This window comes from Ceratotherium simum, chromosome 27, assembly GCF_057802395.1.
Source record: "Ceratotherium simum simum isolate JZ-2026a chromosome 27, ASM5780239v1, whole genome shotgun sequence".
NCBI lineage: Eukaryota > Metazoa > Chordata > Mammalia > Perissodactyla > Rhinocerotidae > Ceratotherium > Ceratotherium simum.
In genome coordinates this window covers 40,224,000-40,242,652 of record NC_141926.1, presented here as the reverse complement: position 1 = coordinate 40,242,652, position 18,653 = coordinate 40,224,000, and the positions used below count along the sequence as shown (strand labels likewise).

At 35.0% G+C, this 18,653-nt stretch overlaps 1 protein-coding gene across 2 annotated transcripts; it reads left to right on the top strand.

The window, feature by feature from the left end:
- Positions 1-1,076: 1,076 nt before the first annotated feature.
- Positions 1,077-16,057, top strand: POU1F1 (POU class 1 homeobox 1). 2 transcript variants are annotated; one of them, XM_004440073.3, is made up of 6 exons: positions 1,077-1,218; positions 4,050-4,121; positions 11,416-11,640; positions 14,022-14,186; positions 14,955-15,015; positions 15,847-16,057. In XM_004440073.3, exons 1-6 carry the CDS (start codon positions 1,077-1,079, stop codon positions 16,055-16,057), a joined length of 876 nt encoding a protein of 291 aa, XP_004440130.1. The 2 variants fall into 2 exon arrangements, with proteins under 2 accessions (XP_004440130.1, XP_087274336.1); XM_087418210.1 differs by having other exon boundaries at positions 3,972-4,121.
- Positions 16,058-18,653: the final 2,596 nt, after the last annotated feature.

The window sequence follows — 18,653 nt, the reverse complement described above, 5'->3', positions numbered from 1 at the left end:
TTGCATTCATTCATTTATATGTAGAAATCATGACCATTGTAAAATTATGGTATTGATATTTATCTTTGAATCAATTGTTTGTAGTATGTTATTTTTTCATTCTCATGTATTGTCAATATATTTTGTGTGGGAACTTTGCATTCAGTGCAGGCTCTGGAGCCGAATGGCTAAGATCAGAGGCTCTGGCACAGTCAAGTTTAGTGAGGATGGTACATAACTCACAGAGATGTTGTGAGATTTGCTGACGTAACTGTAGAAAGTGCCTACAACAGTGTCAACATCTAGTAAGAGCTGATGATGTTCATTCTTGACGAGTAAATCAAAATCAAGGGAAAGATACTATCACTCGTGTTCATCTTCTCTACAGATTACTACAATTTTATGTAACCTTTTCCATTTTCCATTTATATGGTAAAAATTAAATTTGTTCTCATAGTTTTTCAAAATTGCACTATTGAGAGTGAATCAGTAGTTGGTATCATTCATTCTCACATTTAGTCTTCTATGCTTCTTTCAATTTAAACTTAAAAATTCATAATTTCTTGAGATTATGTAGTGAGTACTTCTCTTGTTTTACATTATTTTGCAAATTTAATGTTATCTAAAAAAAGAAAAAAATCTCATATATATAAATTTGCCATTGTGTTAGCAGCAAAAAGACACCTAGTATTTCTCCATTCATTGTAGCATTATTTCTTTGAGGAACACTTTTTTTGAAGTTCTTGATTCCTTCCTAAAAGGTCTGATTTACTGAAGTTGCCAAATAAAGTTTCAGATTTCTCCCTTCCCTTCAGTCTATACCTAAGAACCAGCTTCCCTCTTGGGCAGGAATTACATTTGGAGGAGAAGAAAGAGGGTTCAGACTGATACAGCAATACCCCTGGGAACAGATGATTAACATGTATAAAGGGATTTCCCTGCAATATAAACACCAGCACGCGCCCTCCTGGGCTTCAGAGCCTTCCTGATGTATATATGCAGGAGAGAGATTTGAAACTGCCCTTTGAGACGATAATAGAATAACACTCTGTTTTGGGGAGCAGCGGTTCTCCTCATTTTTCTACTCTCTTGTGGGAATGAGTTGCCAACCTTTTACTTCGGCTGATACCTTTATGCCTCTGAATTCCGAGTCTTCTGCAACTCTGCCTCTGATCATGCATCACAGTGCGGCCGAGTGCCTCCCTGTCTCCAACCACGCCACCAACGTGATGTCCACAGGTACTGACTCCAGCCGCGGTCCACGTGCCGCTGGGCCTCCAGAGTTCAGAATGGATGCTTTGAATCTTGTTAGTTTACAATCACTTTGCTTCTTTTATTTTTTCCTTCGTTTTAATTTGTTTTGAGTTAAATATTAAGGATATTACAAGAGCCAAAATGCCGAAGAAATTTTTCAAGAAATATTAGTAAGTGTAGTAAATTATTGTTGGTTTTATTATAAAGATCTATTTTCTATGTAAGTAAACAGTGAGTTTGGCTATTTTTAATCTGAAAATCATTTTAATGGAAATGTGTATGGATAAGGAATAAAACTAAAGAGTCTAAAATAATTTAATGTTTAAAAGGTATTTCTTCTTTATCTTAAAAATTTATTTGGTATTTAGATTACATTTGCTACTATGTCTAAAAACAGCCATATACCTCATCGTAAACACAACTAAATGATTCCCAGTACCAACAATAATGTATTTCAAAGAGTAAACTAATTAAATAATTTAAATAAACTTACCTTTTTAGCATAATTCAAAACTCAAAAATCAAAGCTGGAAACAGCATGTAACATTTAGAGCCCATGAACTGAGTTAAATTTTCTCAAGATTGAGTTCTGGAGAGACTTCAACCTCTGACCAAGTTTTAACATTTTCTTACGTAACTTTCTTAAATAAAAACTAAACTTGGGAATTTAAATATTTTGTCTTAAACACAATCAATCAAATAAGTATATTTGTTAATACATCCGTTCTTTATGCAGTAACAAATAGTGTTTTAAAGTAGATTTATAAATGGACAAAGTCTTTCATTGAGTAAATTTCTTTCATTAAATAGCAATATACTCATTCACTTTCCACTTGTTTTAAAAGCAATCTAAATATAAACTAAATTTTGTACATTTAAAAAACAAAATTTGAGTTGATACATTTATATTCTGATTTAAAGGATTTGAGCTTTATCTTTTATTATAATTAAGCAGTTTCCAAACATATATGTAAGTTTGGCACTAATCTTTGGCAAAATCATTAATGTAAAGATTTTTTTTCATCTACCAAAGATTCTTATAATTTAATTAAAAAGGTAAAAAAAAAATCCTCAAACACATTTTTTTGGAAAATATAATAAAGTATTTTTACCAGAAAGATGTGCTATAAATAAATTTAAACAATTACCACTTAGCTAACTGTATATTTTTAATAAAAGATCTTTCTACAGATTGGGGATGGGGAGAATAATACGTTATTTGTTTAATCTACTGTGTGAGAACAGTATCTGGCCAGAATGAAAATAAAATTTAGAATTGAGGTAATGATTTAGCAAGTTTAGGCTCAAAATCCTATTTATTTATTTAAAAATAAATTAACAATGTATTTAGTAAACTAGCCTATGCTTTATACAACTTTCCCAAATCAGAGAAACAAAAAATAGTAAACCTTGGAAGTAAAAAAAATCATAACCATAAAAATGATCTAACTGTATTTTAAATGATAATAGCATTGATTTTATAATTTTTCCATCAAACTATAATCATATTCATCTAATGTTCTAAGTAAGGAATTAGAAATATTGGTTATAATGAGAAGAGCTCTTGGGTATTAAATGTGTTTTAAGTTTATTTGTTTAATTTAGAATGCGTAGTAAGATTTTTATCATTCTACTGTAAAATAACTTCAGTTCTTCCTACATATCAGTTGTTACATAAAAACTTATGCAGATATTTTTAAATATTAAAGATTGATCTATAGTTAGAGATAATTCTGAAGAGACTTTGTCTTTAATCACTAGATTATATCTCGATATTTTCAAAGGATCCTAATTCTACACTTTACATCTTTTGTATTTATTCAAGAAGATGTAATTATGTTATATTTATAAAAATCCACCACTATATTCAGGATATGAAGGAAAAATGAGAAAATAAAATACATAAGGAAACATTGGCTGGTGATTTTACTGTCAGTAGTCCATGCTCTTAGTCAACTTGCTGAGTCATATTTAAAGCTTGATAAAAGTTTAGTAATTCAGATTTACTTTCAAAATACACGTTGATTCCATGAGGCATATAACTATTTAAGAATGAGCTTATGTTTATATTCTAGATTCAATCCTTATAGACAATATCTCTCAATACTCAATGAACTTATTTTTTGACCCGTTTTATCATTAGAATTGTTGAAGCGGTTGTGTGCATTCAGAAAACCTGCAACCTCATAGTTTCAAAATCAACATAAATACATTGTCATAAATTTTTTATAAACCCCTGAATTTAGTGGAATTTTTATGATTGTATCCAATAGGAGGCTAGTTGCTCTGCCATTTCCTCTTTGATGGAAGAAATTTGTTAGGAAAATAAACAAAAGTAAAGACTGTTAGAGAGTAGATTTCTGTATTCATTCTTCCAGAGAAAGGCCATTCTATAATACCATGTTATACAAGAATTTTAAGAGATTATTTTCTAGCAGGTTTGTTGCAATATCTATATTGGGTGGAACCTACAATAAGTCAGCAAATTTCAGTTAGCCAAGGTCCAGACTGGTCAGTCACCCCTTCACAGAGCAAAGGATAATTAATGAAAGCTTTAATTCTCTTGATGATTTATAATCTCATTACTTGAGATAACTTTGACCCCTAGTTTCAACCTACTCATCAGAGAATTTCCCCTAAATGAGAAAAAATTATTGGCATATAACTAAGAATTGCATAAATGTATATTCTTGAAATGAAACGAATGTGTCTTGAATCCTCATACATTTTCTTACCAGTCCCGTCTATTTTGTCTTTGATCCAAACTCCTAAATATTTGCGCACATATTTCTCGGTGACAACATTGGGAAACACAGCAACGGGACTTCATTATTCTGTTCCTTCCTGTCACTATGGAAACCAGTCATCAACCTATGGAGTGATGGCAGGTAAGAAAAATTGTCTTTACATATGAGATTGACTTGGGGACACTTAGATGGATTTCCTGGTTCTGAGCGAATCTTGACCAGAGCGCATCATGAAATTCTAATCTCTTAACCTTGGAAATTGCTGGTAAAACCACCGCTTGTTGAAATGTTCCCTGATCTGTGATGCCTTCAGAGACCATGATAATTATACCTGATTGCCCCTATTCTACACAGCCCTGAGCTGCTGTGCTTGTCAACTCTGGTGTTTGCTTTGTATGATTTTTGTTCTAATTCCCTACTGTCAAACTGTCGATTGTCACTTGGTGATGCTATGGGTGGGCTTGTCTCCAGTATAAGTATGGTAGCCACTAGCCTCATGTGGCTATTTAAATTTAAATGTAAATTAACTAAAATAAAGTCAAATTTAAAATTCAGTTTCTCAGTTGTACTGGCCACATTTTAAGTGCTCATGTGGCTACCAAAGCAGACAGCACGGATTTATAGAACATCCCTCTCATCACAATATTTCTTCTGGACATTTGGTCCATATAGATATATAAGTCATCGAAGGCTAAGAGTGGTTTGCAGTAGCTTTAGCAATGGTTGTTTGAGGCTTTGACAGCCCTCTCTGAGCTGCCTCTGAGTCTTAAATGTGATTGAAATAGGTGAAGTTACATCTGTTTCTCCTTTGGCTAAGTAAAGCATCACAAAATCAAGACTAACTACTTATTTATTTACTTTTGTATGAAGGCATCAATAGCACGTTTCTTAAGAGGAAAATCTGACCTGAGCCATCCACTCATCACAAAACTTATGGCTTGATTTTAGGATATGGCCAGAGAAAATATTTTAATGGTTTAATAAAGTGCACAATTTTGTTGTGCACAGATTTTTTCTAGATATTCTTTGATCTTTTATACATATTACTGCAGCAGGGAGAAAAATATTATGGATGACGATATACTACTAAGGCTCAGTGAGAACATAAGAGTGTATGTGTGTGTGTGTGTGCACGCGTGTGTGCATGCTTGTGTGAAATGAGAGAGAAACTACGGATAAAGGAATCACATATTAGTGCAATCTTTTCTTTGTTTTGTTATCATCCAGAGTAAGTAATAAAACAAACATGGATATATGCCTATAAATTTGAAATAAAATTGAACAAAGAATTTAGTTCACCAACCTTTAATTTCGCAAATTTTTTCAGTTTAAGACTAAATAAAACTTTAAAATAAAATATTCCAGAACAAATTAGCTTCTCTTACATTCTATCAAGCAGCATTCTGCATAAACTAGTATCCTCACCTTTATGGTAAAATGAAGACTGGTGTTCTTAATGACCACCTGTAAATACTAATGTCTCTTTTTAATAATTAAGAAACAAGGAAAGCCATATTTTTTCTTCCCCTTTGAAAACTGATCATTTATAATTCATACAATTAGTAGTTAATCAGTACTCATGGTTAATGAGAACAGCCCCCATTGATGATGAACTACTTTCATTATAAAAGAGTAAAACGATGTGCATTTAGCCACCAGAGGTGCAGGCAGAATGCTTTCCGTGGTCCCCACAACGTTTTGACTATGGAACAAGAAATGACAATTGCAGGGCCATGTGCTGCTCTCTCTCAGAGGAGAGGCCTTGCTCTTCATTCACAGTGATTCCCACGAACCCAGGTGCAACTTTAGGTGCCCTCTCAACCCAGCAAGAGGCAGCCATGGATTGAGGTTAGCACAAAGATAAAATCAGCCACACACCAAATACTCTAAAATGGTTTTCGGTACCACCTCCCTCCCCACCAGATCAAGGCCAGCAGCTGTGGCCTAGTGAGTTCGCAGCTGGCCTGAGAATTCTTACGGCCTTCCACTTTCCAGGACTGGAGTGAAAAGGCCCAGGTTCACACAGAGAGTCCATTGGCAGCTTAGGTTGTGCTTCCCTTGGTGGGCACTCAGCAAACCCTCTTCCTCATCACAGTTAAAAAGGAGAGACCCCTGGAAAAGCCCTTTAAAAAGATTCCAAGCATGGGTTGGTGACATCAGGAACAAAATGGTTATCCTAAGATTTGGAGGTATTACTGTCATCTTAAAACTAAATTAAATTTATCTTGTCACTGAAAGAAAAACTCACCATGGCAAACATAGAGATTATATTTGAATATTTTTGAGAGGGATATCATTAAAATGTGATATGCTTTACACTTTGTCAGAATGTCACCATTTTGACATATATTCAGTATTAGCATTTGCATCATGGCAGATTAAATCTCAGAGACTCTGAATTCTCCTGCCTTCATCCCCAGAGAAGCTATACAAATTGAGTTATAAAACAGATGAATTCAGAAATAAGAGAGCAAAGGTATAAAATACACAAGAGAAACTTGGCAATGTCATTTGAATTTTTTGAGACATCTCAAGACGTTCATCAAATCAGCCACTTCCATGCAATTTACGGAAGTATCTTATCATCAACAACAAAGGTTCATTGTCACAGGTTCACTTCCATTGCCATAGGAAAGAGAAGTGACACAAAGAACTATATTTCAAATGATGTGAAATTGCTTTATTTTAATGGGTTATTATATTACCCATACTCGGATGCTTACATTTAGTTTGAGCATTTCATTAAATTAAAAACCCACTGGAAGGGAAGAGCTACAGCTAATATTTTGATAAGGTTGGTAAGGAGGGCTTTAATCCTCGGATGAGTCCACTGTGCCTCCGAGTCCAGGTGTGGGCATACTAAAGAGAATGACTAATTGGGAGCAATGAATTAGCCACAGCACGACTAACTACGAACTTTATTCAAGTCACTTAACATGTCTGAGTTTCAGTCTCTTCATCCCCAGGTTGTGGTGGGTACTACAACTCTCAAAGTCGTGGCAGATTTGTACCAACTCAACCTGGCTTCCTCCTTGATCTTGTTACTTACACCTGCAGCTAAATTACTTCTGTCCCTTCACTCCTGAGAATTTAGATAATTCAACAGCCTACAGTATGGGTAACAGGAAACAGGGAATTATAAATGCCATTCAAAATCTCTTCTAGATAAACACAAAACAAAACAAAATAACAACAGAAACCCTTCAAAACTCTGATTCCTGGATATCTGAGATTATTTTTGTCCTCCAGTTTCTAAAGTGGGGTGAAAGTTAGGAACAAGCTCAATGGTCTGTCCACCCTTCCACCGTCACGTGGCAACTGAGCAAATCAGCTACATGGTAATGATTGCTGAACCCAGCAAGGTTAGACGACATGATGCCACCCAAGACGTGGGGTAAGAGTCATTGTTCAAAAATTAATTTTAAGAAGAAAGCAAAATAGCTGATGTTTGTGAGTTAACCAAGAAGAAGAAGGTCCATTCTCTTTTAGGAAAAGTGGATAAAAAGAGAAAGGATTATTACGGCTGAAAATGCCCTCTCCACTTGGGCTGACGCAAAAGGCTCCAGAAGTCAGTCTGACAGTTGACACAGAGACGTGGCCAACTTTGGAGTCCATCTCTTCATTCTTAAGTTGTCTTCTTTTCTCTTTCTTTTCTTTATTTATTCTTTTTCTCTAATTTGTTCTAGTTTTGTTAACTTTGAGGGAAGGAGTAATTCTGACAATCTTTTGCCTCTGGATCATGAAAGGCCTTTCGGTAGCAGTAACAGGATATATTTTCCCTAAATTTTGTTGTCTCTGTCTCAACTACTCCCCTCAGTCATGGTCGCAGGAAAGCAGCCACAGGCAATATGTACACACAGTGGGCATGGCTGTGTTCCAAATAAACTTAATTTACAACACCAGGCAGAGGACCTCTGTTGTACATGGGTAGGATTTACCAATACACAAAAGAGAAAAGATCACGATTCAAATTTATGATTTGCTTCACATTGTCATGCAGAGGGGGGGAAAAATGGAAAATAAAGGGAAGTACTCAAAAACATATTCCCGTGCACGTCTACAGCAAGGTGGTGTATTTTACCGTGTCCTCTTCTTCCCTGTTCTTTTAAGCCGTCAAGCCAGTAACCTCAGAGATATTGTCAGTTAGCACCTGGCAGAGCTACATACTGCAGAGAGCAGTTTGCCCCACACCATGGTACACTGAGCCAGGGCCCTGCGAGGCAAGCCCGACCTCCGCCTCCCCACTGCCTGCTTTAAAAGATTCCCTCTGTTCTCCCGCTCTGCCACACAGAAACACACACAGAGCAATTCAGAAAGGCTGTAGTGATTATTCTGCCATGTGAAAATACGCTTTGGGCAGTAAAGAATGTGCCAACTCTTCCAAGCTTCTTAGGTGTGTGCCTGTCTAGATCTGTAGACAATTTTGCTTTATCAGTGTTTTGGAAATTTTTTATGAGATCTCTGCTGCACATGCTCACCACATCTTTTATCTTTTGCCTTTTTCAATAATGCAGGCTTTAGAAAAATTTAAAAAATATCTTGCCATATACACCATGCCAATCACTCCTCACTCTCCCCTAAATCAGGATCCTGTGACGGAAACTGCGGCTTGCTTGGCTGTGCCCATGACTGTCGTGATCAATTTCTGTCTAAGGGTAGTTCCAGGGAAACTATCCCCGCCAGTAACCGGATGCTCGCACTTAGTGAAAGATGAAAACGCATCACACGTCGTGTTGTCCTTTTTTCTCTGGATGCCAAACCTTTGAATATGGTATTTTCTGTATACTTTTCATGGACTCATGTTCAAATTTATTTTCTAAATATTTATTTATCCAGAGTATTTATAATGTGTAAACTACCTTTAAAATTTTCCAAAACTAGGGATGGCATGTTTCTAATATTTTAATAATTAATCATAATATTTTTGTCTGAAAGCACTTGTTTAATACAGCCAAGTGTGGTTAAGCTGCAGGGAATGCCTTTAAAGGAAAGTCACTTAATTCACCTGAGTACACACTGCCTGGAAACTAAGTAGGCGGTAGTTCTGCAAGGTCTGTTGCAGTGCTGGTTGGACTTCAGTTCTCGTTTCCATCACATAGTTCATTCATCGTGGCATCCACGGAAAGTTACTTAACTTCTTTTTACTTAAATGTCCTAAATTTTAAACTGTGGGTAAAAACTACACATCCTTCCTACCTAACTTGTGCATATAAAGATCAGAAGACGACAAATGTGAAATGAACACAGCATAAAGTATCACATAGAAGATTGTTAGCAGTGCATGATTATGATTGGCAAAAAAAATTGGAAATCACGATCAAGATTGCTAACAGATTCAGACCTTGTGGTATGGTCATGTAGAAAGATATGCAACAAATTACTTACATAAAATAAAAATAATTTGACAGAGGTTAAATGAGTTATCTAAAGTGTCTTAAAATACATTGAATGTGCAAAATCAAACAGCAGCCTGACTTTTTTCTCTCTGCTTTTACTGTTTTGTACACTATTTCATCAAGTGACATTTGATATTCTCGAATGGTGAAAGAAGTGAAGATTTTTCATATCTATAAGATCCAACTCTGAAAGCACAAGTGAAAGAAAAGTCTTGAGCTAAATATTAAGCAGATACTGAAACCAATGTGATCAGTTTTCTTCTTATATACGTTAGTCTTTTCTTTTATTTCAACTAGCGGAAGTCTAAAATTAATAGAAAGATAAAAAATAAATACCAAAAGAAATAAATATTTTAAAAAATAAGCTAGTAATAAATTAAAAATTGATAAAATTTCTCTTTTTAAATTTTGTGTGGTCTGGTCAATATACCACGCACTCAAGTATAAAGGGGATGATTAATTGACTTTTTAAAAAGTAAAACTGGGTAATTTTGGTTTGCAAAAGTAGCATGAATTTTTCTATGTAGGAGTAGTGTCTTTTTAGATATATTTTTGGCTGTGAAGTTACCAAATTTATTTTATTTTATTTTGTTTAATCTTTCATTTCTGTGTTTACTTTGCTTCAGAAAAATAGTATAGTCTTTTGGATAAGGGCACACTTTGTAATTACATATTCTCATATAAATAATAGAAGCCAAAAATTTGCTGACTTACACTATTCTTTGCTCATTAAATATTGATATATAATGTAAGATTTATATATTCTGGCAAAATATATTATTACTCATGTCTTTGATTTGTGAATGTATTTATGGAGAAATTATAGATAGCATAAACTCTTGATAGTTTTTTCAGCAATTTTCCAAGAATGATTACTGCATATAATCTGTAGTAGTTTATTTCTAGTTTAAATATTTATTTATACTCATAAGAAAAATGATTAATTACTCAGTATTTTGTTTATATCAAAATGTCTTGGTTATACATGTGTCATTTAGTATCAGTTGAAGTGAAATCTCTACCAATAAAAATTATAATGTATTGATGAAGCAAACAGAAGCAAAATGTGTGGGAATTTGGCTTATATACCATCCTCTCATCCATGCTCCCCAACTGAGTTAGACTCTTCTTTCCTAATAAAGAATGAAATCTGGAAGCAATTTTAAAAAATTAGATCTTTTAGCTTTTTTGTGATTTATGATTTAACCCACTCAGTCAACTCTGCTTCATCATCTGTGGGTGATGCCTATCATACTGAGAATTGAACACTTCTTTGCCATTTATTTTTGCTTCTAAAAAAAATTATTAAAAAATGATTCCATTATATTGTATACTTTTCAAAAAATCTTGTCAATGACTTTTTAACAGAACTTTTAAAGTTACCTTTTGTTAAATGTCTATTCACTCCTCAAATCCATTTAACCATATTAATGTATTTTATGTTCTCATAATTCTCTTTTACCTGCCTTTGTTAAATTAAAAAAAGACACAATTATTTCCCATTGAAATTAAGTATTTACTGATAAAACAGTGTTTTGTTTTATTTTTTAATATTGTAAAATCTATTTCCTGATCATAAGAAAACTTCCAGCATAGCACTTAGCTCTGGGCTAAGTTTGATTACAACAAACATCACAGATTATTTGTTTAATGAAATAAGAAAACAGAGATCAAAACATACATTCTGGTTAGAGTTGAACCTCAGATTCCCAACATTAAGCGTCTTTTAAGCGGAAAAAATGATGGAAAATTTACGCTTCAAAGAGAATTTTTTTTATTTCTATTGTAATTATTTGCAATTTCCAGCTTCTTTCCTTTGGCATTGTCTTTGTTTTTGCTGCTCCAGGGAATGTGGAAAATAAATAATCACATTTATACTAAGCTACTCTGTATTTCTACCTCAGAAGACTGAGTGCCAGGTAATCTTGAAGAATTGAGACAGGCTGTAGCTGAAAAATGGGCTCTATTGGCAAAATCCTTGCTTGTATAGAAATGAGATAATTACAAATGGCCCTTTCCTTTTCTTTGTTTATTCACAGGTAGCTTAGCCCCTTGTCTTTATAAGTTTCCTGACCACACTTTGGGTCATGGCTTTCCCCCCATGCACCAGCCTCTCCTGGCAGAGGACCCTGCAGCCGCTGACTTCAAGCAGGAACTCCGGCGGAAAAGTAAATTGGTTGAAGAGCCGATAGACATGGATTCTCCAGAAATCCGAGAACTTGAAAAGTTTGCCAATGAATTTAAAGTGAGAAGAATTAAGCTAGGTATGTGCTTTTTATTTTTTTATTTTTTTGTTTTTTTTTAAGATTTTATTTATTTATTTTTTTCCGCCCAAAGTCCCAGTAGATAGTTGTATGTCATAGTTGCACATCCTTCTAGTTGCTGTACATGGGACGCGGCCTCAGCATGGCCAGAGAAGCGGTGCGTCTGTGCGCGCCCGGGATCCGAACCCGGGCCGCCAGCAGTGGAGCGCACGCACCCAACCGCTAAGCCACGGGGCCGGCCCGGTATGTGCTTTTTAAGAGCCCTGGCGCACCTAACTCAGTCTGCAAATCTTCACTCTCTGACTGTTGAGTCTCTTATCCTCTGTCAGAAGTCCAAGACTGTTCTCGTTCCACATCTCACTGTGGACTTAAGTTAGTCCAGTTATGAATATCCTACAAAAACCTTGTTGATCAATGTCGCTAGTTTCTTGTGTATCCTTCCAGAGATATCTTATGCATACATAAACAAATACTTGTGTTTTTTCATGCAGATTTTTTTTAATTTATTTATTTTGGAGAGCTTTCCGTATTAGGTTTTAGAGAGCTTTTTTTTATTTTAAATAGATCTGTCAAATTCCATTTTATGAATATACGACAATTTATTTAACCAGTCCTCTACTGATGGTAAATTTAGGGGGTCTCCAATCTTATGCTGTTAAAAACAATGCCACAATGATTAACTTCATAAATGTCATTTTGCAGCTATATAAATATATGGGTACGAAAAGTGTTAAAAGCAAAATTGCTTGATTAAAGAGTATGTGCATTTGGAGCAAGCCCTGATGGCCTAGCGGTTAAACTTCGGCGCTCTCACTGCTTCGGCGGCCCAGCTTCACTTCCTGGTCGTGGATCCACACCACCCATCTGTCAGTAGCCATGCTGTCGAGGCGGCTCACATAGAGAACTAGAACGACTTACAACTAGCATATACAAACAGGCACTGGGGCTTTGCGGAGGAAAAAAATAAAAGAGGAAGGTTGGCAACACATGTTAGCTCACAGCGAATCTTTCCCTGCTAAAAAAAAAGAACCAGTGTATGTATATTTGTAATTTTGATAGTTGTTGTCAAATTGGTCTGCATAGAAGTTGTACCAAATTTTACTACCACCATGAGTCTCTTTTGCTGCCCCTCAGAATGTAATCTCCGTGAAGGCAGGAGTGTTTGGTTTTTTATTTATTCCTCTTTGTTTTCTGCGTAACAGTATATCTTCAGCACTAAGAACAGTGATTGGTACACAGAGTAAATAAATAGTTGTTGAAGGAAAAATATGCTGTTAATCTTTTGGATCTTTGAAAATCAGATAGGTTGAAGTGGTTCCTCCTGGTAGTTTATGAGTGAAGTTCGCAAGTGTTCTTTCCTGTGTTTGACTGTCATTTGTAATTCCTTTTCTGTGAACTGTCTGTTCATAGCCTTTGCTTACTTTCTATTGAAAGGTGTTTTTAACATAACTATGACAATTAACTTTGATTTAAATTCATGAAGTAGTGTATTTTTTTTAATGGATTGAAGATGATAGTTCAAACCGCTGCACTTTGGAGTGAACTACAGATAATTTTGTAATGATATTTATTGATAGGCATCATATGTAATCATGTTATGCATACAGGTATCTAGCCTTAGGCCCTGAATTAATAGTAGTTACAATAAACACAGAAGTAGGCATTGTTATAACATTCATTTTCAGTTTGCTATTTAGATTGCTGTGAATATTTCAAATTCTATGTTGATGGTTTATATCAACTTGTACTCTAAAAATGTTTAGGACAATCGATGAGGATCTTTTGCCTGGAGATAGAAGCATTACCAAATAATATAATGAATGTGCTCAGAGGTATACATAAAATGTGTGATCATAGTCTCATAATAAACATGTTTTTAGGGAAAGTAAGCATAATTCTTAGTTTTATTAGGTCCCTTTCAAAAATATAGTTGAATTTTTCACTCCTACAGTTGAGATAAAAATATTTATGATATATCATCATATATTTTATGCACTATATTTAATATATGATAGATTTTTGAGCATATATCATCAGATATTTTTAATAATAATGATAAAGAGGGCAAGAACTTTTAAGCATTTATAATGTGTTTATGAGACATCTATCCAATTTGACTAAATGTTATGAATGGCAGATGTTCCTATCTGAATTCTTTTGACTTCTAGAAAAAAATAACATTAACTAGAAGGAATATTTTTTTGAAGTTCCGGACAATTTACACTGAATCTTACTAAATAATTTTAAATTGCCAACAAATATGTTCTTAAAAGCAGTATTTAATAGCTGACAAAGAAAGATACGCAGATTTGTGCAGTGACAGACTAAAGTGAACGCTTCTTGGAAAGCAGCAGCTAACGGTCTTGGCCATCCTTTCACAGGATACACCCAAACCAACGTCGGGGAAGCCCTGGCGGCCGTGCACGGCTCTGAATTCAGTCAGACAACTATCTGCCGATTTGAAAACCTGCAGCTCAGCTTTAAAAACGCATGCAAACTGAAAGCAATCCTATCCAAATGGCTGGAGGAAGCGGAACAAGTGGGAGGTAGCAGAGCAATGTTCTGAGGGCTGCGTGATGCTCCAACCCAAAAGAGGGGGCTCCAATTGGCAGGATTGATACTACAGCGAGAGGGGTGGGGTTTGGTTTTGGTTTGGTTTTTCTCTTTGAGATAAAAAATAGATATCTTGCTGTATCACACTAAAAAAAAAGGAAGGCCAATAGAAGTGTAGAAATAAATTTACTGAGAAGATAGAGAGAGAAAAGATGTTTAAAGAAAGCCTTCTAGATAATGTGGCTTAGGTGTGAAGTGGCGAAATGATTTTGTTAAAACACATCCAGATTCTTTCTGTCTCTGTGCTCTACTGTAGTAATTGTACATGAATTATTCTTATAACCTAACGTGTGTAACCAGAGCATTCGACACACCAGTCTTCCTCTGAATAACATAAGCAATTGCTAGATGAGCAATTTAATGTGATAAAATTATTTAATGTGATAAAATTAGTCATACTAATGTCAAGGCTGATAAAGGGTAAGGTTTGAGAGCATTTAGAGCAAGCGTTCCAACAAAAGTAAGGTAAGGATATAATTTATAGACAATTGTCTTTGCAAAGTTAATATTTATCTCTGTATTAACATTTTTATCTAGGGCTTGTAATATAAAATGACATAGACTGCAAAAATTTGAAACAAAAATGTACAGTAATTTTATTTTAGATTGTTTTATAAAGAAAACTTGAAATCCAAATCTGATAGTTTTTAAAAAAAAAACCCACTTTGTTTTTGTAATCATTCCTCTTTTCTCCATTCCAGCTTTGTACAATGAAAAAGTGGGAGTAAATGAAAGGAAAAGGAAACGGAGAACGACTATAAGGTACTAGGGGAAGAGACAGATCTTTTACAGATGGAATGAGCATAGGTGCAACATGACATATGAATGTAAGGTGACTAGAGCCCATTGAAAAAACAGGTGGAAAAGCAGCATTTAATAACAGTGAGAAATGGAGAGCTAGTAATTCTAAACATTTGCTGCAAAGCATGTGCTATGATTCAAGAGTACTTTTGCTCCACATAAAACAGAACCTGTGCAACCACTTCTGAGAAGAGTGAGTCTCTGCTGTCCTGTTAGATACGAGTCTTGCGCTGGCGTTACGGTATCTGTTACTAAAAAGAACAAAACTAGTCGTCAGCACTTCAGTCTCTTCAAGTCCAAGGCGACTCCTTGCATTTCAAACCAGAAAGATTGTTCACTGATTTTTTTGTAATTTCCGTGAGGCTCGCAGAGGAAATGCTCAAATACCGTAGGTTTTGTTTTGGTTGGTTAGTTGTTCACTAAATATTTCATCTATTGTGAACAACCTAAATGATTTCTGGGGACATTTACAATGCCTACAGAAGTGTTCACGTCCTTCTCAGAATGTCAGTGCCCTCTTGTGGCACAAAGTGGATAAACACAGATGGGCTGGTTCCCCTCCTTATTTCTTGCTGTGACTCTGCAAACAGTACCCTGCCTGAGACGAGCATCTACACATTCGACAAATTTTACGCTTTGTTGAAGAGCTTCAAAAGTGTTTTCAGAGTCTTTAAGTTTCCTTTTCACGTTAATGTTTAGGAAATGCAACCTAACTTAATTTTGATCTGCCAAAAACATCACTAAAAACATAACCTTACCCTTTCTTTCCCCTCCCACCCACCCACCTCTCAGTATTGCTGCTAAAGATGCTCTGGAGAGACACTTTGGAGAACAGAATAAACCTTCCTCTCAGGAGATCATGCGGATGGCTGAAGAACTCAATCTGGAGAAAGAAGTAGTAAGAGTTTGGTTTTGCAACCGAAGACAGAGAGAAAAACGGGTGAAAACAAGTCTGAATCAGAGTTTATTTACTATTTCTAAGGAGCACCTTGAATGCAGATAAGATTTCCTATTGTGTAATAGCCGATTGATTCATTTTTTCATTCTTTTCTTTTCTCCAACAAAAATAGAAATTAGTTATTTGGTTGCCTTCAAAAATCATTTTATATCAATAACTTTTGCAGAGGCTTTTCTTTTCTACTTTAATACAACTTAAATTATATTGATGAATTATTTTCTTTAAAATAATTATTCTCAGAAGCCACATGGTACATTTTACGCCAAAGATACTAATACGAATAAAACAATGATTCTCTCTCTCTCTCCCCACACACACACACGTGAGTGTGCACATGGGTCTTTTAAAGTTTCCTTCTTCAAAGGCTGTATATTAGCTTTTTAACATTTCAGTTACTAATGTCACATAGTTAAAGAATATCACCACAGAAGATCCAATTAAAAAATTCCTTAACCAGTGTCCTGCTTACCATCAGCTGTTTGTTTGAACTAAAAGTTTTGCACTTAAGAGCCAGAGGTACCTTCGAATTTTATTACTGCATTTAGGAACAGATCTTAATCAGAAGCGACACCTTTGAAGCCAATATTTAGGGCATAGCACCCAAAGTGTGTTTCAAAAGAGGCTTTTTTGATGTTTAGCTATAGAAAATATGCTTTATGGATTCTTGAGGCCCAAACTTCTCTTCTTCTATAAGCTGTAAAGTGCCGGGAAGATATCTGTTTGTCTGCTGTTGTTTCTCCAGTGTCTGGGAAAGTGCTCATACCGGGCACACAATCCTGGTTAAATGAATGAAGGCGTGTGCTGTTAACAACGGCTACAAACTTGAAGGGTGCCTAATTTAATAACATAATTTATTTTTAAAATATCACAACCCAGAAAGTCATCTGGGATCCTATCAAAAAAGACTATCACTTTTGGTTTAATTGATTGGAATGATTTATTATTAATGGAAAAGTTTGATATATTGAGCTTTTCAATTCAGGGAATTGTATCTCAAGGAACATATTTAATTTATAAGAATGCACTTCTTTGAAACTTGCAAGTAGAAGCAAACCATACTGTGATATCAATATCAAACAGCGACTTTTTTTTTTTGCATTTTGAATGTAAATCTGCTGGCTATGTTTATCTAACTTATTTTATATAACAAAAATGGGAACAATCACACCAAGCTTTATTATTGACTTAGAATGCTTACTAAATAAATTATACTGTCCAGTCTCTTTTTTTATGATATTAATAAAAACCAAGCATTATACAGGTCACAGTCTATGTAGATCACGTCTGCACACATATAATCACCATTAATTGGATGGAGAGAAACTTTGACATATCATTAAAAAAACATAGTTTTCAGCAGCCTGATCCTCCACGCTTAGGCGTACATTAACCACCAGGAGGTGTTAAATATATTAGACATATAATGGCTTTTCTTATTCAAGAGTAAATTCCAAATTATTCGCTTTGTGGATGTATAAGTACCTTCTCTGGATAATTCACCTGCTCAATACACACATTAGCTGGGGTGGGATTCTTTAGTTTGCAAGAGGCGGGGTGGGATGTACACACACATACACATAAAAATGCACACATGCACATCTTTGAAACTTGCAAATAGAATTAAAATGTAATGCAATATAAATCTAGAATAGTGACTTTTTTGCACTTTAAATATGAATCTGCTGGGAATGTTTAATCTGCCTTACTTTATATAACAAAAACAGCATGTACATATCTTGCTGTATGTTTAGATCATAATATTGTCAGACATTCATCCATTAAGGTCATTCTTTTCAAGTGTAGATACAACTAACATTGGGAACCAATTTTTCTCCCTAAAAGGAATTATTTTGAATCAATACTTAATATTGATATAGCAATTCTTTATTTAGCTATTCACAAGTTAGTTGTAAATGCACTGGTTTACTATTAACTCATTTGTATTAGTGAGTTTTGAGACTGTATTTTCTAACTACATTGAGATAATATCTCAATAGATATTGATCTTTTTAAAAACAGAAAATGGTTAATGATTAGAATTCTAAACAAACGACAAATGACGACAAATGTAATTTACTGTGCAGTATCTATGTTCATACTTTGGGGAATAAACGTCAAAAGCTGACGAGCCATACAGCCATCCATCGTATGGTCTTGTGAGCTCTTCTGTGATCAAAAACTTCAGGAATTCAGTAGAGTTGTCCATTAAAATGGAAAGACCTGTTTGTCACTTATACCGATTGGCACATTCAATTTTACCCGGTAGAGGTGGTTGACAAACTTACTCAAAATTTACCTTTCCATCTCTAATGGTGGTAAGATTTGTCTAGTTAAAGAAATATTTTCAGTGTTCGGGGATGAGAGGTGTGTGTGTGTTTTCAAGTTCCTGGGGGGATGGCGGGGACTGGGGGAGAGGTGTGTGTGGTGTCCAGCAGTAGGGTACCTGAAATCAGACTTCACAATCCTCAGGCTTCCTCTAAAGCAGATTCAACCCAACTGTCTCTGGAAGAAACTAAGGTTAAAAGAATGGTCTTAAATCGCTTTATGAGACTCAGCTCCTACAGAGAGCAAATTGAAGAGTTGATCTGTTTTTCCATAGCTGCAAAAAACCTATTCATGTAGAGTAATGGCATCAAGGGAG

What these genes read in the sequence shown, in the direction of transcription:
- POU1F1 (XM_087418210.1), top strand. Translation starts at nt 1,077, where the DNA reads ATGAGTTGCCAACCTTTTACTTCGGCTGATACCTTTATGCCTCTGAAT. An exon ending in GGAAGCGGAACAAGTGGGAG is followed by an intron (nt 14,187 to 14,954) that starts GTAGCAGAGCAA and finishes TCTCCATTCCAG; the next exon opens with CTTTGTACAATGAAAAAGTG. An exon ending in AAACGGAGAACGACTATAAG is followed by an intron (nt 15,016 to 15,846) that starts GTACTAGGGGAA and finishes CCCACCTCTCAG; the next exon opens with TATTGCTGCTAAAGATGCTC.